The following is a 21,159-nucleotide window of genomic DNA, read 5'->3' on the forward strand; positions in this document are numbered from 1 at the left end:
AATCTTTATGTCACCTTCATTCCCTTTCTTTCATAGCTCAAGGCCTGGTGTGCAATTTATGCAGCATATCAGAACGTTGTTATGGAAATGAAACGAGAACCTGCATTACCAGGAAGAAGTACCCCTACTGCTTTACCGCTGCCGTCTACACAGGTGGGTTTCCCAATGATTCTGACAATATTTTGCATTCGGGTGGCTCTTCTGAGGGCCCTTGGGTGATTTTGCATTCGCACAATTAATGCTATGTGACCCATGGTCTCCTCACCTAATATGAAACAGTGACAAATCCCAGATCATCCTCTTGTATCGTCCTGTGATTGCACTCACTGTCTCTGTGGCACTACTGATCTAGATGTGATTGGACTGCCACAATGTGGCCAATGATGGTGGATGTGATCCAAAACTCTCGAGGGGCATAGATGCCCCAGTCCTGCTTTATATGTAATGCCTTCCTATAGTTTTGAAGGAGCAGATAGCCCAGCTCCAAACTAACATTGTTTCCTTCTTCTTCCTTTCTTCTTCTTCTGAACAGAAAGCAGGGACTATGTATATTATGGCTGTGCCGAGTATAAACCGTGTCTTACCTGGGAACCCATTCAATCAGGAAACAAAACGTACATTGTGAAATGCTGCAAGACAGATTTGTGTAATGGATTTCCTGCCCTCCGTGAAGAGGGTCGCCTTCTGGGGTCATAAAAGGTCGTGGATTCATTTCCCATCTTTTGCAAGTTTCCCCTAAATAATGGCTTTAATTGATCCATTTTCACTCATGAAGATGGACCTTTTGTGTTGTGTGGAAAAGCTTGGAGTAGAAACAATAAAAACGGCTTCCTCAAAAAGCATATTCAAATGCATCCTCCCTAATTTTATTTATTAATTATTATTTTTATGCATAGATGAGAAGTTACTGTTGTTTTGGTGTGATTGCCTCCATTTGGTTCATTTCCAGCGATCACTGGGATTGAGCCAAAGCAGATCCTGTGGCTTTATTTTTCCCTTTCCGTTCCAGTCTCCCAATATTATTAAGTGGCTTAAAAAGGGCAACTTAACCACTTCAGAATACTAGGAAATGAAACACGTCTTCTGCTGCATCATGGGGGCGGGGATAGAGGAAGGAAACATAATTGGGTTGGTTTTTTTTTTTTAAATACTTGGAAAAACGTAAGAAAAATTTCAAAACTTTCACCCAGAAGCAGGGAACAAGGGAGAGGATTTAGTTGTTGTTTTATTAAGGGAGGTGGGTCAGGTAGGATCACTTGAGATGTGTATGTCATGTGGATGCATGAATTGCAACAGATTTCTACCTGAGCTTAAGCAACCCTATGTAGCTCTTTCCAGATTCCTCCAACTAAGCTGGGGGAGGGGGGACAAGACCACAATGAGTTAAGTATGCCTATGAAACCAGAGGTTGGGAGTTTAGTTCTGTTGGGCAGAGTATGTGGAAATGCTGGTTTAAAAGGGGGAAAAATCAACTTTTACAGGCTATGGAACAGTCTAGACTGAGACCCACAGAGCAGATTAGTATTTTTAAATTTACAAGTGTCTCACAGTCACACCACCACTTATAGTATAGTTCAGTTTTAGTCAGATTTACCTCACATTACTTGAGTTTAGCCTCCACACAATCTTGCTACAAAGAGTCTGGATTATAAAAAATAAAAATGTTTATCTTTATTTACAAAAATCTTAATATTGAAATACAAACCAAAACATGCTCCCTGGTTATTTGTTGCGGTGTCTTAACTTCCTGGCTTCATTAGATGGTTCACGTAGCTTACTGGTCACATAAATATTTCAGAACATGGACATGACTAACCTGTCTCTAACATTTCTAAATGCCAACATACCCGCTGACACATTTCTCAAAAATTGACACTGAATATTGGCAGACACTGACTGAGGGGGAAAAGGCGGGAAATAGAAGCTGAGATGAAAATGGAAACACTTGGTTACCCTAAGTAATTGACATTTATCCAAAGTCCTTCCCATTAAACACTCAATATCAAAGGTTGTGAGTTCAATTCCTCATGGAGTTTTCCAGTAGAATGGCAGGCTTTGTTCGAGAGTGCCTTGACAGTCCCCTAAGAGCCGATGTTAAAGGGTCTCCCCCCGCCATTGGTCTTGCACCTGGGGGGGATGTATACCCATGTGGTTGCCAACTTTGAGTGCCCAGCAACAGTCTGCAAAAGGTGGGCATTAGCTGGCAAGTGGGTCGTCTGATGCAGTGAACCACTCCTTATATGCTGCACCAATACTGTTCTACAACAACCAACTCAAGCTGTGGCTTTATATTATCCATCAACAATTTATTTTCTATGAACTAATTAAATTGTTATTTCCGATATGTGTCTGCGGTGGGAGTGCTCTGGGTCACTTTGCCTGGATCTGCAAATATTACTGATAATTTATTGCAGTTTGGAAAACTACAAATACTTGATAAGGTGAAAATTGAAAATGAACATCCCTTTTTGGAAACTAGCAAAGTCTGAGTGTATATGCATAACTGGCTGATTTGACAACCCCATGTTTAATGATGAGTAAATAGATTTCTGTATAAGGCATAGTGACAAGTTTTTCCGATTCTCAATGGCCCAAATTTTATAGCATTTAATGTCTAAAGAATGTGCCTTACAAGTTGTCAGGTGCTATTGTTTTCCTGTTCTTTAAACTACTGATGTTCTCTACATGTTTAGATATTTTTTAGTTTGTAATTCCTACTTTACGCCACAGGAAAGTATTGAACAGCAGGCCACTAGTGTAGTGGTTTGAGTGACAAACTTGGATTTACGAGGTGTGGAGCATCATGTCATCAATATGCTGATGACACCCAGCTCTACATCTCCTTTTCACCAACTGCAGGTGACGCCGTCCTGTCCCTTCAGCGCTGCCTGGGGACTGTACTGCAGTGGATGCAGGAAAATGGGCTGAGGCTGAATCCGGACAAGACAGAAGTTCTGAGGGTGGGGGCTCCTTGCCTCTGGAACAATCTCCCTCCGGAGATTCGCGCGGCCCCTACACTGGGTATCTTTAAAAGCCAATTAAATACATGGATGTTTATTCAGGCCTTCCCTCCAGTCAATTCTTTCTTCTCATTTTTTCTTTATTTTTTAATCTATTTTTCTGGTTTGTAAATTCAGTACTGTAGATTGTAAATTCGAAGATTTATGTAATTTTGTGTTATTTTATTACTTGTCTATGTTATATTGGAAGTCATCTAGAGTGATCATATAGACCAGATGGGCGGGATACAAATCAAATCAAATCAATCAATCAATCAATCAATCAATAAAGGTTGCAATTTCACTGGATTTGCAGGTGGTGTTTTAACACCCATCACACTAAGCCAGAAACACCCCCCTTTGTAACACAGGATAGTTTCTGCATCACAGGCCTAGAGACTAAGGATGTGAATCCTGCAGCATCACCTACAGTGAGAAATGGAGATGAGGAAAACATTTTTTCTTTTAATCTTGCAGTAAAATTTGTTGGTGTGAGATTTATTTTTTCCCCTTCTTTCAAAAATCTCACCGGATTTTTTTTTTAAAAAAATCAATATGTACAGAATTATTACATTTGGCCCTCATAACAGAATTTTTCGTGCACAGGATTCCCCCAACTAAGGTATTGGGCTTATAAAACAAATAAAAGCACAACTTGAATTTCAGTCCACGTGGAGCCGAGGGATCTGTGTGGTGCAAGTCTCTGTGACTTGGCAAGATTTGGAAAACCACTGAAAATGAGTATATTCCTCACAGGCCTAATTCATATCTGAATAACAGGGACTTTCTTGGTGGCTTCTCACAGGTTGTAAAACTCTCTTGCAAGCTTAGCTGGGTTGTTATTCTCCCCTTGGTTGGGGAAAGCAAAGAATGTTCTTATTGGTTGTTGTGGGTTTTTCGGGCTCTTTGGCCGTGTTCTGAAGTTTGTTCTTCTGTTCTGAAGTTTGTTCTTCCTAACGTTTCGCCAGTCTCTGTGGCCGGCATCTTCAGAGGACAGCACTTTCTCTAAAGGCTAATTGCCTTCCTTTGTTCCGTGATCACCCACATCTGGCACCTGAACAGGGACCATCAAACAGAGACAATCAAACAAAGACATCAAACCGGGACCTGACAGGGACCTTTGAAAGGGACATCAACTTCATCTGAGGGAAAACAGCTCACCTCACTGGCAGAAGTTACAGACACATCTTTGCATCCTTTTTAGGATCCCAATGAGTATTTAGTTAAAACTACACAATGGGAAACTCCCATTCACCACTTCAAAAACAACATTAAAAAGGGGCAGAATGAGGGGTTAGTCTCCCTGCTGGCAGCTGCCACTTCCTGCCAGGAGTGTGTGCATGTCATTGGAACAGAATGTAGCTAACAACCTTAGGCAGAGGTTCCCCACAATGGATGGTTACAGCCAGTGGTGGGATTCAAATGAATTAACAACAGGTTCTGTGTCCTAATGTCCAATCAATCAATCAATCAATCAATCAATCAATCAATCAATCAATGCCCAGGACAGTGGGATCTGATGAGGGTTTCTTCCACAGTGGTCTCCCTACTGCCTATTATCACAACTACTTCTCACATGATTAAGACATCTGGATAAGTGTATCTGTTTGGGCATACCGCTGCTGTTACCCTCACCATGGGCATGTGCCAAAACACACACACACAAACACACACCTCACAGTGGGTGCTTATGACCAAGTTTGACAGAAAACTGACACATCTCTCCTTCCCTTTACCTCCTATTTTGCCCTATAGCTCACCAGTAAAAATTGCTTCCCTCCCCTTTCCTGCTCCTTAAATGACTGATAGTCCTGTTTGTTGTTACCTGGAGGCCACCTTTGTGCACCTGTTGTGGTTATTCTCTCCCTCCCCCCCCCCCCCCGCTTCCTTCTGGCTTGGAAGGTATTGTCTATTTTCAGTCTGTCGCCACTCCACCTCAACCCCACCACCTCAATCGGTCCTTCAGTTACTGACTCCTCTGAGGTCTCCTCCTCCTTCATCTTTCCCCTCCACCCCACGCCCACCGCTTCTCCTCACCAGTCGCTTTGAGGGGTGTTGGTGTTGGTCGTGGCACTGGTGGTGATGATGGTTTCCCTCAGAGCCCTGGCGGGTTCCCCCTCCCCCACTCACACCTTGTCAATAACCCCCCCCTCTCTGCCTCGAGGCCATGGGCTTTCCTCCAATAACGTCAAGGACTCATCCTCTCCCCCTTTCCCCCAGTGACACCTCTGCTCTTTCTAGGGCATTATCTCTCTCACCCACACCACACCTCTAACGACTCAGTGTGGTGCGGGAAGCGAGGCAGCTAATTGTGCCCCCTCCCCTTCGCTCGTCGCTGGTCACCTGGCCCCTCCTCCTTCATTCTTCTCAGGCCAGCAAACGGTTCTATGAACCAGTAGTACATTTAGGAATTGGTTCTATAGAATAGGTGCGAACCTGCTGAATCCCACATCTGGTTACAGCATCGAATGTAAAGTTAACCGATGTACCCAAATGTGATTTTCTGAGGTTCCTGTCTTGATGTACAATTTTGCTTGTTGAGCTACATGAGTTTTCTTTTAGATTTTAATGAACATTTACTTATCCGTGTTACTTTTTAAACTCAGATTTCCACTTCTTACTTTTCTGTCTAAAAGTAAGAAGTCATGTCACTGATCCAGAGACTCAATCATGTCACTGATCCAGAGACTCAATCAATCTTTATAACATTAGCAGAATCTTCATTTCCTCCAGAGTTACTTAACCAGATCTGTCCCTCATGACTCCATGGATGGATGTGAGCTTTCCACCTGGGCTTTAGGGCTGCAGTATGTTATAAACCCAATTGGAGGGGGAAGGTAGATTTATTTATTTATTTATTTATTTATTTAATTTATATCCCGCCTATCTAGTCGCGGTGGACTACTCTAGGCGGCCAAGATGTACATAGGTGAGAGTGATCTAGTGGCGCATGACTACTAGAGTACCCTATTTTTCTTGGGCCCCGGAACTTCTTGGACACATTAGCTGAGAACATGAAGAACCTGAGAAAAATGAGCTGTCTTTTATTTTGGAGACAGTACCCAAAATAAAGTTTGTCAGAGTCAAACTTATTCAACACAGCTCAGAGCCCCTATTACTCAACCCTCTTCCATATGTCAGGACTCACCTGCAGAGCAGAATAGGAGAACCAAAGTGATCAGGAGAATCTTGTTCATTTTGATCACGACTGACAATGTAAGTAGCGAAAATCAAGCAGACGTTCTTTCGCAGTCAGGGTCTTTTAAGAGGACAAATGAGTACTGATGCTTTACTGCATTTCAAGACACTGAACAGTCAATGAAGGGAACATTTGGAAATAAATACCCCTTTCTGGAAAAAGGGAAGGTTTTGGCATTTTGCCTGGATAACGAATAGGCTGTTTTGATGGCCCCATGTCTTAAAAATGAGTCAACTTTGTTTATTCCTGCTACTGGAATTATCTTAATGATTTCAGTGTTATCTTGACAGCAGATGAAGACTTCAGTGAGAAGGTGGCCAAGCAAGAGAACGCTCTGTGCTCGTTAAGGTGAGGCTGTAGTGTTGAAGAATTTGCATGGTGGTTGCTTTGGTGAATTTTCATCCCCAACCAGTTTCAGTACTTGCGTCCGCCAAAACCAAAGGATCTACCCTTGCATTTTGCAGGCTTCTCAACTAGGAGAACCTCTACCTTCAAGTCATTTTCGTAAGAGATGGTGAGTGCTCCAATATTGGAAGCATTGGAGAGAAATTTAGACAACCACTTGACAGATATCCTTTGATCTGTATTCCTGCATCGAGCAGGGGGTTGGACTTGATGGCCTTATAGGCCCCTCCCAACTTCACTATTCTACAATTCTATGATTCTACTCATTCGGAGGGGAGATCCTGAGAAGCAAAGCATGATGAGAAGGGTAATTTCTGAGGTCACCTGTGTCAAAGATCCAATTAGTATCCCAAGGCCATACAAACTATAATGTTATTTACTGTCTCTTACACAACGAGGGGTCGACTTTACATCTGCTGAAGCTGTATCAACTTTGGCATCAAAGTCAGAATGAATTCAAACAGTTTGATAAAGGCACACAAGTATCATTTATACAAAGACAAGGATGTGCTTTGTCCTTTTTGTTTGTCGGTTGGTTGGTTTTCCTGAGCATGCAATTTATCAATTATAGCCTAGGTGGGCATTAGAGCCAATTCTGCCTAAGATCTACTTAGACTATAGTCATGAACTTGAATATAAAGCCCACTGAACTCAATTGGAATGTACTTCTGAAAAGATATTTTAGGGAAAAATATTTTATTAATGCATATATTGTTAACCAACAAGATCCCTCCATCCTGACAGATCTTTTATGTAACTCTAGAGAGTAGTATAAAATGTGATAGGGCCAGCCAAACAGCATGAATAATCATCTCAAAATCTGCCTGCATTTACAAAACAAACTGAATGTATTGTGTACTACTTATTTCTTTTTCAAAACCTCTGGAAAATACGTAGCCTTGAGACATCATGGTAATAATCCTGAGTATGAACCTTTTAAGTGTGTTCTCTGTGATGGTAACTGGGTCTCTCTCTCTCTCTCAGCTACACTACGCTGATTATCCTGGAGTAAGTGAATGAAGGAGAGTCAATTGTGTCAATGACTATAGAATTTGCCTCCCAAGCCCACCTTGGCAATGCTTCCAGGGAGATCCCAAATCCCTAACGCTAGACACCAAGAACCAATAGGCCCATTCTGCAAGGTAGAGCTGTCACTACATCTACAAAAATATCCACACCTGGTAGCTGGTCCAGGCAAGATCTGATTTTAAACACTGTTTACCTTTTGTTCATGTTGCTTCTGGGAATGAATGTGACACGTGAATACCCTGGAAACTACCAGCTTTGCTGAGGCATGTACAAAACACTTGAATTATATAAGAACTAAATATATACAACAATAGAATGGTTCTCTCTTGCTATTAAGACTCTCCCTGATAATTCTAAACTTCTTGGTCACCAGAAAGATTTGCATGTTTGCAGTAAAATCTCCAAGATATATTAACAAAGAGTGTGCTCTTAAAGTTAGCCAATCTAAGAAGAGGATATTGACAATATCAATTGTGAGGAGATTTTGTCAATTAATTGCATAATTAATTACTTCTGATGAAAAGCCACCTTTGCATCCTTTTTTTTTTTTTTTTTTTTTGAGAAAGCCAGCATATAAACATTAAAAATAAATCAGTAAATAAATAAGTTCCTATAATGGCCAATTTTAAAAAAACTACTTGCACAGTTTGATCCTTGGGTCTTCATGTTTCAGAAAGTCAGCTTCTGTTTTCTTTCCATACCCTGATTTGTACCTCACTTGGCTTTTCTTGTAGTGGAGGAGATATTCCTTGTGTGTCCCAGATGCATTTTGAGAAAATTTATTGATCATAGCCATCTTCCTGTGTGTATGTTCTCAACAGCACATTTGACACTGACTAAGAAATGTTATGATCTAATGTTGCACAGAGTTATGCTGGGGAGGCCTCCAAGCTCTCTTCTGAGTCTTCAGAACATTAATACACCCTGAGTCAGAATTGACTTGAAGGTACGCAATTAGAATAACCCAGTTACCATCTCTGAAATGATGTCTAGAAGACGCTAGAGGTCAGTCACAGCCATGGCATCTAGAACTGGCCTAAAATGTGGTAGAAGCCAGGGAGGCATCCATAGGACGCAGGAGTTCAACAGTGGAGGGGAGACTGACTGTGTGTTTGTGCCAGTTGAGGCGGTGACATTATGGCAGCAGTCAATGCTTCGCAGAATGGCTAGCCAAAGAACCCTCACTGGGAGCCCTCTGTACTGCTGGCAATTTGGGGAGTGGCTGCTGGGAATGTCCACCATCAGATTGCTGAGTTCCTCCACTTCTGCACAACCCACACCCAGCACTGACAGCACCTTCTCTCCAGCTGCCAGAACAGGATGGGAAGGGCACCACCTTCCTTCTAACCATGGAGCCAGCCAGAGAGGAGCAAGAAGGAGCCTTGTGCCAGTTCCAGGCAGCCCTCCAACATAGCCAGAAGGAAGGAGATCTGGCTTTGCCAAACTCTGCTGGCAACGTCTTCCATGCTTCCTGACATGAGAAGACATTGATGGAAAGAAAACTCTGCATGCACAAAAAAGGGATAAAGCCTGCCAAACCACAACACAACACAGACCAAAAAAAAAAAAAAAAAAAAAAAGATTTGCTGGAAAGTTTCATAATCGTTGATGCCGAAAGAAATAGCAAGCTGCCCAGAATTAGCACAGTTCTTGCACAGAATGCCATCTTGCCTGTAGGGGAGTCATCTAGAAAGGATGTTAATCTGCACAGAACGATGGGCAGAAAACATACAGTATATAGGACACAGAGGAACATGAGGGCGAAATGAGACTGGGCTGTGCAGGATTTTAATAAATCTCACAGTTGAATGCCATGATGAGACTTGGAAAATTGCTGGGAATGAAAAAAAAAAACTTTGCAAGCACTTGTTTCGTCCCGAGTAAGACATTTTCACTCTCTGAAGCCAGAAATATCCCATCACAGTTTCTTAGCATTACATAGACCCGGTTGAGGGAGCAGACAACAGCAAGCGTCCCACCACCTTATTCGGAAATTGTCATTTGTAAATGATAGGACTATGATCAGACCTTTTAGCAAAACTGTTTTCTTTCTCCCTGATAGAAACTTACAAACAGGTGCTGGGCTGAAAATGCAATTTTAACACCATTTTAAAATATTATTTAACATTTTGTTAAAAAAAATTAAAAAGAGGGGTAATCGTTCAGCTACAATGATAGGAAAGGAATCCGCGGAACAAACCAAAAGGCAGTTTTCTCTCCCTCTTCTTTCTTGGCCGAACGAAGGTCAGGTCTTCGAAAGGAACCTTCCTCCCGTTTTTAATTTTTTATTGCGTTTGGGGTGGAGAAAGAGGGGGAAAATAATGAATCCTTTGCGCTAATTTCAAGCTGAGGGAGCAACCCGCCAGCAATGTTTGAAGAGGGGAGAGGGGAAGGAGATTTACTATCCCTAATCAGAAGAGGAAGGGTTTTTTTTAAAAAACAACAACATACAAATCATGAATTAAAAAGAGGACTGCCTCAGCGGATCCATTCAGAATGGACGAGAAACGCCTTTCCCGCCAACCATCCCGCGTATGGGGATTTTGCGTCTTCCCAGAATTCCATTAAGCTCCCCCCGCCCCCGCGCGCCACCTTCAAATGAAAACCGAAACCGAACGTGGTGGTCGCGGGAGCGGAGGCAGAAGCAAGGCGCTGCTTGGGCGCGGGTAGGACGGACGCCGGTGTCCCTCCGCGAGGAGTATCTGTGCGCCATCTGCCTGGAGCCCTTCCGAAACCCCGTCACCCTCGACTGCGGGCACAATTTCTGCCAAGGCTGCTTGGCCCGGTGCAGGGGGGAGGGCGGCCATCGGGAGGCTCGTTACCCTCAGTGCCGGGAGCCCGTCCCGCCGCGGCGCTTCCGGCCGAACTGGCAGCTGGCCAGCATCATCCAGGCCGTCCTGGAGCTGGAGCTGGAGAAGAGGGCGTGGGAGCGCGGCTGGGGCAAGTGTCCGAAGCACCCGGTGGCCCCGACCCGCTTCTGCCGGGAGGACGAGGCGCTCCTCTGCTCGGTCTGCCAGAGAGCCCAGGAGCACCAGAGTCACAGGGTGGTGCCTGTGGAGGACGTCGCCCCGGAGTACCAGGTGGGAAGCGAGGGGCACACCTCTGCATTCCCCCTGCACATGGCGAGGTACCACCAGGGCTTCTTTGGTGGAGTCCGGCCATCCCACCTTAGCTCCTCTTATCCTGCTATCTTCAACTTTTTCTCGCATTATTGTCTCTATCAATGAGGATCACCTGCTGCAAGCTTTCTGCTGCAGTTTATGATGAGTGGGCTTGAAAAATAAATTTTAAATTTTGTATTTGGAAGGTTTTTTAATTAGATATACACAAGGTGTTGTTGTTTAGTCGTGTCGGACTCTTTGTGACCCCATGGACCAGAGCACGCCAGGCCCTCCTGTCTTCCACTGCCTCCCGGAGTTGGATTAAATTCATGTTGGTCGCTTTGATGACACTGTCCAACCATCTCATCCTCTGTCGTCCCCTTCTCCTGCCTTCACACTTTCCCATACACAAGTACTGCAGCCTAATTCTGCTTCCTAGTTTCACCTGCCTACGGTATCCTGGGATTTGTAGTTTCATGAGGGACTTTCAATTTTCTGCAGGTTTATTTCAGAAGAGTGGACTAGTGCTTTCTAAGTGCAGAATTCTAAGAAGCTGACCGAATGACAGATTTCAAGATTCCTTGGGTTGAAATTCATGGCAGTTAGAGTGGTAACAAATGGTTGTAACTGTGTAGTGTAGATGCATTCCTTCTGCTATTTGCATGCAGAGGTGCTGTGTTACACCTGGCAAGAAAGAGCAGAAAAGAATCCTGTACCACTTTAAAAATTAAAACTATTCCTCCTGCATGCATTTCTGTGCACCAAAATCTTAAGGATGCTCAAGAACCTGGATGCCTGTCGTTTCCAAGACAAGTTGATCTGATCCACACAATTTGGAATTAAAAGTCTTAAGACAAGGACTTAAGCTGGCACCATTGCGGATCTAACAGATGCCAGAGCTGAGTTGGGAAGATTTAGTTGCTAAAGAGTTTTCTGGACTATAGTCCTAGATCCCTCCCCCTCCAGCCCAGCTAGCAGGCTGTGGGGATACCGAGAGTTGTCCAAAAAAAGAGAGGACATTTTCTGGGGTCTGTTTGATGTGCAGTTTACTAAGGACCCAGTGGGCTGTTGCTAATACTGTACCAGGAGATAAAATCTGCCCTCAGCAACACCTTTCTGTGTACAGGAAAAATTTGAAACCTACCTGAATGTTTTGGAGCAAAGGAGAAACCATCTTGAGAGTCTGTCATTGGCTGAGCATATGGAAACCCAGAAGTGACTGGTGGGAGGCTTCTTTTTGTTATGGCTTGTGTAGGTGCTTTTTTGAGTCTCCAGATGACTTGCTCAGTCCCTGATGCAACAGACTTGTTATCCAGCAGATGGCCTCTCTTATTATGAGCCTGCTCTGGAGATGCTAGCTCTATATTGGCTTGGAAGCACTTTGCATTCAAGAACACTAGTCATAACATCGGCCCCTGTATTCTGAGCCATTTGCTCCTTCTCTTATCCCTAAATTTTATACTTTGTTTATCTGATGAAGAATTCCGCGGGAACCTTTAGAAGTTTGCCTTGTTTATGCCTTTTGTCATACCTTTTTTCATAATCCAGGCAAGGGGCTACCTGAGCTACAGGGACTTGAGAACTTTATTCCCAGACCCTATCTCTTCTTCCCTGTTGAGAAAAACCTGGTATTTCCAATCAGCAATTGAATGGAAATAAAAGACTTCCTTTATTACCAATGGAGACAACAGATGTATGTGATAAAAAAAGAAGACAAAAGAGAGTGAGAGATGTACAGTGGTGCCTCGCTTAACGAGCGCACTGTATAACGATTAAATCGCATAGCGATCCGTTTTTTCGGATCGCTAATGCGATCGCACAACGTTGTTCCAATAGGGAAAAATTCGCTTTGCGAAGACCGGTAAGCGTTTCGCTTACCGATCTTCGCAAAACGACCCCTGCCGATCAGCTGTTCGGCGGCCAAAATGGCCGCCGGAAGCCGGGAAATGGCCTAAAATGGCCGCGCGCAGCGTTTTCGCGCCCTCGTTAAGCTTAGCTGAACGGTGAGTATTTGGCCTATTTGGAACGCATTAAACGATGTTTAATGCGTTCCAATGGAAATCGCTGCCCCGTTCAGCGATGCTTCAGCATAGCGAAGGTTAATCCGGAACGGATTAACCTCGCTATGCGAGGCACCACTGTATGTGTGTCCATCAGTGAAGGCGATGGGACTGAGAGGAAGGCTGTCTGAAGATCTTAGAGGAGATATGGTCCTTTGAATACCCTGGACCAAAACTACAGAGTGCTTTACAGGTCATAGCCAGCACTTTGAATTTGGACTGGAAATGGATTGATTGCCAGTCTCAGCCAGCAGCCTGGCTGCAGCATTTTGAGCCAGGTTGAAGTTTCCAAACTGTCCTCAAAGGCAACCCCACATAGAGGACATTGCATTAAACCAAGTGGGATGTAACTAAAGTATGGGTCACTTTACACCAGTGGCTCTCAACCATGGGCTCCCAGAAGTTCTTGGACTACTTTTGAGTCCTCCTTCAACCTAGAAGACCCTCCAAAGGGTCACCAGAATTGACATTTACTTGAAAGCACATGATTGTTGTCATTATTTCTAGCTCGTTTCCCTTAGTTGATCCTTGTGATACAGCGCCACCCCTTCTGTGAGAGTCTTATTTCTTTCCTTTAGAAACTATTGGAAATGGAGAATCAGAAAACCAGTTCAGCTTTTGATGAACTGCAGAACTTTCTTAAGGGAAAAAAAGTGCTTCTGGCTAGGCTAGCTGCAATATTTGGAGAAGATGATCAAGAAGAAAGAGGAGGAAAAGGTCTCCAGCCTCTCAGAGAAAGTTTTGGATCTTAGCAACCTGATCAAAGAGATGAAGGAGAAGAGGCAGCTACTAGCAAATGAGTTCCTGCAGGTAAGACGTGAGTCAAAGCTTACTCCCAGATATTGTTGGAGGAGATGATGTCCCTGTAACCTAACATTAGGCATAAATAAGGCATGTTGCTGAGAATCCTGTTTTCTCTTTCTATTAGGATATTTCCATGTTAGGGATACTTCTAGTAGCACAGACATCCAAAGGATAATCCAATATTAGGAATTTTAAGAAATGAGAACACAATAGTGGGAAATACTGGAATGTAATAGGACAGCTGTTCCATGTAAAGTGAACGAAAAGTGTGACTATAGGGTCAATACTGTGGGGTTTGTTCCATTTATAAAACGGGTGAATATGAAGGTAATTTTTTACTGGCTGCATGACACAATGGCTGAATTGAATTGACCCAGTCCTTTTTGCTCCCAAAATGGCTTTTTCCTCTGCCACTGGGGGCAGGGTGTTCTACCTTTTATAGTCGGAATGATTTGAATGTACTTTTCCCCATGTGGTTAGTTGTATGTTTTTGAAAAGACAGGGGGCATATCTGTAGATGGTCAAACTGGAGCATAATCAGGCTGGAGTGAAGACATACAAAAACAAAGCACCTTGATTACAGTGGATTAATGGATGGAAAGGGGAAGGTAGTGGTGATACCCCTTATGGAATCACTCTAATGTGTGAATCATGATGTATTTTGTAAAATTACTATTCAAATTTTGAATGTTTCGTACTCTTAGACTGTGTAGTACCTTTCCATGTTATTTTTATGTAGAAATGTTTTTGAGAAATATAGTAGTGTGAAGCTTTAAATGACAAAACCGCTTCACAGTGAACCATAAAGGGTCAGCAGAGGTGGGACCAGAAGTAGGACTGACTGAGCAGAGACCTGATGAGAGGAAGGAAGGAAAGAAGAGGGTGGGGGGAGTACTGTGGGCTGGAATGTGACTCAGATCACATCCAGTATGAGGGGTGAACTCCAGAATCAATCCACAATGCCTGTGTCAGCATCAGTTCAATTTCAACTCTAATACAGGTTATCAATCAAATTGCAATGTAGTTGCACCCAAAGGATAATCCAAACAGCTACTGTGGAAGTAGCTGGAGAAGGGCAAGGAGTAAATTAATTCTTCCTTGAACAAGAAGTTACAACTTTTATGATCTTTTTCTTTCTTTCTGCAGGATATCAAAAGCACCATGAGCACGTATGTAGCTCTGTTTGTTTTTCATTTTCATTTCTTTTGGAAAGTCCTTTAGCTCTTAGAAATATTTGTGCTAAACAGAGTAACAAGTGTGGTTTAATACAATGAAACATTGGTCATTCTTTATGTAAAACCTTCATTGACATGACCCTGGGTCATAATAAAGTCAGTGTACAAGTGCAACGTGCAGTACCATAAGGCAAGCAAAATTACCTTTCAAATTACTTACATACTTAGTGTAGATAAATGTCTGTTTGCTTGCCTCCATTCCATGCATTTGTTACAGTGGCTGCAGTCCACCAAAGCTTATTATAGATAGAACTTTGGGCTTGATGGTACCACAAAGCTCTTTGTTGATACAGCACAGTTAAGTGTGTTTTCTTCACTAGGTATGTAACTTGACAAGCATCTGTTGTGTCTCTTTCTACTCAACTTCTTGTGAGATGGGATGATATTTCTAGTTCTTGAGAACAGCTGTGAAGAAAGAAGCACAGAATAAGGATGGTTCAAACCTTCTTGCCCGTATTGTTTTAATTTTTTGCATTGACATCACGTTACTATTAATGTTACGAGTGCTGTGAGAAGATCAGATACCCATTGTGCGATTGACTATGTACAAGGTAGAATACAGCTTTTAAGTGGCATGTTTATGGTTGGGACAGCTCTTTAAGATAAGGCACGTTGACCTGTCATAACAAGGGGCAGTCCTGGAGTGGCAATATTATATTACATATCTTTCATGTTTCCCATCATCTTGTCCAGGCTTAGGAAGACATTAATGGGCCATCCAGTGCTCCTTTCTGTTGGATTGGAAGAAAGAGTCGCTGTTTTCTCAAAGAAAGCATCTGTTCTAGAAGAAGCTATGAAGAAATATAAAGGTACTGGGGACTAGAGAACAGCAGGGCTGACTTTAACTGAACGCATTAGTTCCAAGTAGCCTATTTTTTGGGTGCCAATAGAATAGCTGGAATCTCATAAGCCAACCATTTTATGTAAAGTGGACAAAGGATAATCCAAAAATCTTGTGTGGAAATGGACACGAAGGAGGAGCAACAAATTTAAGGTCCACTCCATGCACCAAGGTACCCAAAGCCAGCCAAGGTTTTTTTTGGCACAAGTCAGGAAATTCCACAACACCTCTCTTTTCCTTAGCAATAAAATGTGTTAACAACAAGTGGTCTAGTGGAGTTGAGATATCTTACCTTGAAAGCCTTCTTAGAGTTGCTATAACTCTCTTCTGACTTGATGGCACATGATGCAACAACCCTTCTATAATCATTATTATTATGTGCCATCAAGTTCATTTTGACTTATAGCAGCCCTTTCTAGGGTTTACAGGAGATAGAGTACTTGGACATCATTTATGCTTCCATTATTCTAGAGTTGCTTTGGGACTGTGCAGCCTGCCCAAGGTTACACAAGCTGTTTTATTTTGTAGGAGATACTAAGGGAATCGAATGGCTAACCTCTGACACTGCAGCCAAATACTTCCTCTTCAGAACTTTGAAAAAAAAATTTTTTTTTTTTGAAGTGTAACAAAATATTTGGCTACTGGCTATCCCAATTTGGGGGATTTTTTGAATTCCTGTTCTTCCTATTCACAGTTTCATATATAATCTTGTATAATCTGATTGCCAGTTTATAATCCAGACTGTGCATTCATCTCTATGAGAATTTGTGTGCATATATGAAAGGATAAGGATTTTTTAAAAAATCAAATGAGGCGTTTTATGTATGGTAATCTGACTAGATGTGCTGTTCTTTTCTAATAGGTCGTCTAGAGCTTGCACTGGGCAAAGGTAATACTTTTGGAGTTGATACAAAATAGAATTCTGATGAGAGATAAGGTCACGCATGTGAAAGAGGGAAGGAGGGGTTTCTGTGGTTATCCTTTGTGGGAATATGTTTGCTACACATTGCATTCGCTGCTGTCTTTAGTAAACTATTTATCAGTTATGTAGCACACACACATGCTAGCTTTTTGCTTCCTTATCTGGAAAGGTATATCACGCATGCGCCTAACATAGCACAAATGGTATGTTAACGAGCATAGTTAATTGCTTGAGAACTGCTGTAGTATCGAAGATAATAAAAGTGAGGCACTAGAAGGGTTGTCAGACTGCAGCGGACTCTGGACAAGAGAGGAGTCCACTGAGCTGTTTTCCCTAACCTGGATTGCCTATTGAAACTCATGCATTAGTCCTGGTGTTCTTACTCCTTCACTGACCTATATGGCAGCCGGACTGCTATAATCCTTGGAGGTCAGATCCTACAACCTCCAAAATAATTAATTTATTTAATATATTCCTAATTTGTGGAAGAGGAACTCATAGTTTTCTCAGTTGTCCTGTTGCCTGTTATCTTTCCCAGGGGTAGTCTGTAGTCAAAGAGCGAGGTGCCTCATCCAAAAAGTGGTGGATTCTCTTCCTGCCCAGACCAGAAGTCATTGGTGATTCATCCACCACCAGGGATAAATCTCAGCTGCAACTGGCTACGAGTTAAGAAGATGACACAAGCATTTGCTGTTGCATCCCAGTTGTGTGATTTGGTGTTTGACAGCAAATGCCTATGCTGACATTTAGTGCTAAATGGACTTGATTTTTCTGTAGGGTTCTAAATAGTATTAAATTCTATTTGTCTTACAGCCTGGTTTTAAATGTATCATTTTTTCCCCTTCATCTGTTATGGTATCCAATACAAGAAGCAAATAAAGGTAACTATCATATAAGGAAATAGGAAATATTTGATATGGGGTGTTGGGATTTATTCCCTGACACACATTCAAGTACTTTTTCAATGTGCTGCAGGTATGAGATGATGATATCAAACCCTGCCCTCCCCCACTCATCAGCTTGTTTGTTTGTTCTGCGTATCTTCTACTTTTGGTAGGACTACTCTGGCAATGGGCTGGTTCATGCTTGCACTTACATCATCTAGTTGCCAGCAAAGAGGAGCAAACCAGCTTGTCAAGATTGGGTCTCCAAGTTCAACTTAGTTGAATCCTGGAGAAAGCCACCAATGTGATTCACTGTCCAACACGAGGCATTGTTGACACCATCCTCCCATTCATCCACTGACTCTCTCTCTCTCTCTCTCTCCTCCCACCCTGCAGTGAATGTGACTCTGGATCCAGACACAGCAAATCCGTGCCTCATTTTGTCTTTGGACATCCATGAGGGGAGAGTGGAATGTGGTGTTGAAGAGCAGAACCTGCCCAACGTGCCCCAGAAATTTGATCCAGAGCCTTGTGTGCTGGGTTACAACAGATTTACGTCAGGCAATCAATGGTGGGAGGTGGAGGTGCAGAAGGAAGGTCTGATGTGGGCCATAGGAATTGCTAAAGAGAGGGTCAGAAGGAAGGGAAATTTCATCCCTAACACCAGTGAGGGAATTTGGGCTATAGGAAAGGCGTCAGGTGACTCCCACCTTTGCAGGTCTGGGCTTTTACTGCCCCTAAACCAACACTTTTGACCCTGAGAGATAACCCAAAGAAGATCTGTGTGTCCTTGGACTATGAAGAGGGTCGTGTGGAATTTTTTGATGCCTGCACTCACCAACTGATCTTTTCCTTTCCTTCCACCTCATTCTCTGGCGAGACAATCCGTCCCTTTTTCTGGGTAGAGCCAGGAGTCAGGTTGAAGTGCTGAATCTTAAGATGATTCCCTTCCATTCCCTCGAGTGCCATTTTAAAAAGTGCTACTATTTTTAATGGGTTCCACATGGGATTTCTGATCCCAAAGTACCAGACTACAGATATTCAAAAGCTACTGATCATGATAGGGCTTTGATTTAATTGTGTCTGCTCTCAAAAAAGAAAGAAAAAGGGAAAAAAAGGAAAAGAAAAAAAGGTTCTTTCTCTGATCTAGATTTCTTATCTGGATTGTCATTTTTGCGACCTTAAGCATCACTTCTGGTGAGTTGTAAATTAAATAAACAAATGTTAAAATTTGTTTGAACTGGACCAGCTTTTCTTGACCTGGAATCCACCAGGGTCAACTGAGGGCTCAAGAACCCCATATACTGATTTGGCCATTTTTTTAAAAAAAGATTGTTTCATAATTTTCTGTTCACATGACACACAGCCAACATGGATTCATTTGTCCTGGAAAGCAGTTTTATTTCCCCCTCACTGGGAGGGTGGTTTAGAATTGTACTGATGATGAATTGCTTCATTCCTTATCATTTCAGCCTGTGTGAATGTTGATGTCAATTTATTTCCTTTGCAACAGGGCTGGGTTTCTGGATGCTGTGGCTACTTCAAGGTGGCTGCTTTGTACCTTTTTTTAAAAAAATCTTTTTTTAAAGGCACATCGATACATTAAAGCAGTTGCCACAAAAAAGAGGAATACATTTCTCCAAAAGCACCCTCTGGGTAAGAAAAAAAACCCTTGCAGAAGAGAAAGGGCTATTTCCTGCTTGGGATTGTTTGAAGAGGAAAAAGAAAGATACAAACCCAGGAATACATTGTTTCACCTTCTGGGTGAAAGGAGTCTAGAAAGAGACATTTCCTGTTTTGAATTGTGAAGAAAGGAGTGTTTAATGTATTTTCGAAAGCTTTCACGGCCGGGATCTGATGGTTGTTATGGTTTTTTTGGGTTCTTTGGCCGTTTTCTGAAGGTTGTTCTTCCTGACATTTTGCCAGTCTCTGTGGCCGGCATCTTCAGAGGGCTGGAGTAGGAACTCTGTCCATGCTCGTTTGCTGTTTGTTGGATAGTTAATGCCTCCTCTCTCTTTGAACCCGGCTCTTCACAATACTTCACTGGTCTTTGAAAACCTGCTTCCTCCTCTTAACTCTCAGATTGCTCTCTATTGCGCTGTCAATATGTCACTTTTGATATATATTTTTTAAAGGCAAGGGGGCTGATCACCCCAAGAAGCAGTAGAGAAAAAGAATAGATACAAAATTAAGAGCAATAAAGCTTTGCTATAATGGTTCATATAGAAAGAAAAGAATCCATGCAGTTAAAAAGAATGAACACTCTTGCTGATATATACTATACCTTATGGCTGATGGAAAAAAAATGTATCAATGCAACAGAGGTATGAAAACAATCAGTGTAACGGGTTGTTTACTTACATGTGATTGAGCCCAGAGGGGCAGATAGATTACCTTTTTGCACCCAGTTTCTTGGGACTCAGCAGGTCCTAGGAATGGGATACAGAGTTCTCAGCAATTCAGATCCAAGATTTGGACCTTGCAGAACATCCCCTGCAAGTACAGGGGGAAATTGGTGCTGTTTCCTCCACACTGTTAATGGGAGATAATCACACTCCTCTCACTCCTGAGGTGGGCTTCGAAGAGGGGGCTTTGGGGAGGAGTCATGATCAGTGAAGTTCCCCTGGGGTCAGGATCCAAGACCTAAGTGGGCTAGAACCTTCCCTCACATTATAGAGTAGAGATATATAACTTTCATCCCTCTTCACCCAAGCCTTCCCTGCCTCCTCCAGCAAACGACCATTCACTGGCTGCACAGGGTGTCCCACCCTCTTGTCTGGGTGGGTGGCTGCTGGAGGTGGGGAGGACAGCCTGGGCTCCTGCTCCTCACAATAGGCTGCCAGAAAAGTGGGACCCTGGTGACACATGATGGATTGTATGTGGGCCAGCTGGCCTGGGAGTGGGGGGAAAGGAAACCAAGGCACTTTCTGACTTACCCATCTGGATCAGTTCTCCTGCACATTCCCCTGAACCTTCAGGAAACTTTTCCTTGGAATAGATAGTTTTTATTCTTCAGTCTCGAGGCTGAACACATGAAACTTCAACTAGAGGGCTGGGGTAAGATTAGGAGCTAATGTTTTATAAAGGACTAACTGGCTAATTTTGCATAATTGTAATTTTCATCTAGTACTTAAATGCAGGTGGTTCTGCTTTGCACTTGTCATTTGACCATTGTGTTGCATGGTCTTAAATTAATTGATTATCCTTTGATTTCTTTGTTTCCTGAATCTTATTCCCTGTTTATCTGCTGTGATTTAAATAAATCTTCAAATTAATTGCACCTGTGGATAGTCTGAATCTCTGGTTACACCTTTTGCCCACTGAGGCAGATAATCAACCTCATTTACGCCAATGACAGGCAGCAGTTATTGAGCAGAATGTTAACTGGTTGCATAACAGACAGACAACACTTTGCTCTAAATTTCTGACAGACTCCATTGCTAACTAACAGAACCCTGATAGGACAAAAGCAGAACAAAGAATCTATATCAGAAGGAGAATGATTGGCTTTTATGGGATTTATTAAGAGCAACCCCAGTCCGGAAAAGTCCCTCCCAGCCAAAACCTCTTAAAGGCATCATAGACAAGTTGCAATATTTCCCAAATAGTGTAGGAACAATATTGATTCCCTTCTAGAATCAACACATAGAAGACATGTATGAGTTTGCATTCAATCCCCT

The 21,159-nt window shown here is 42.7% G+C and overlaps 2 protein-coding genes across 3 annotated transcripts in view; one reads left to right on the plus strand and one right to left on the minus strand.

The window, feature by feature from the left end:
• The window catches only part of LOC144587560 (uncharacterized), a 107,513-nt gene that overhangs the window by 10,318 nt on the left and 76,036 nt on the right, over window positions 1–21,159 (minus strand). The gene's annotated exons all lie outside the window — the stretch shown is intronic.
• On the plus strand, window positions 10,573–20,759 carry LOC110091259 (E3 ubiquitin-protein ligase TRIM11). Its single transcript, XM_078388672.1, is given in 7 exon segments — window positions 10,573–10,712; window positions 13,372–13,603; window positions 14,744–14,766; window positions 15,526–15,641; window positions 16,536–16,562; window positions 17,876–18,181; window positions 18,184–20,759. Coding segments are annotated over 6 exon segments (819 nt in total). The 5' UTR covers window positions 10,573–10,712; window positions 13,372–13,483; the 3' UTR covers window positions 18,411–20,759.

This window comes from Pogona vitticeps, chromosome 2 (assembly GCF_051106095.1).
Source record: "Pogona vitticeps strain Pit_001003342236 chromosome 2, PviZW2.1, whole genome shotgun sequence".
Taxonomy (NCBI): Eukaryota; Metazoa; Chordata; class Lepidosauria; order Squamata; family Agamidae; genus Pogona; species Pogona vitticeps.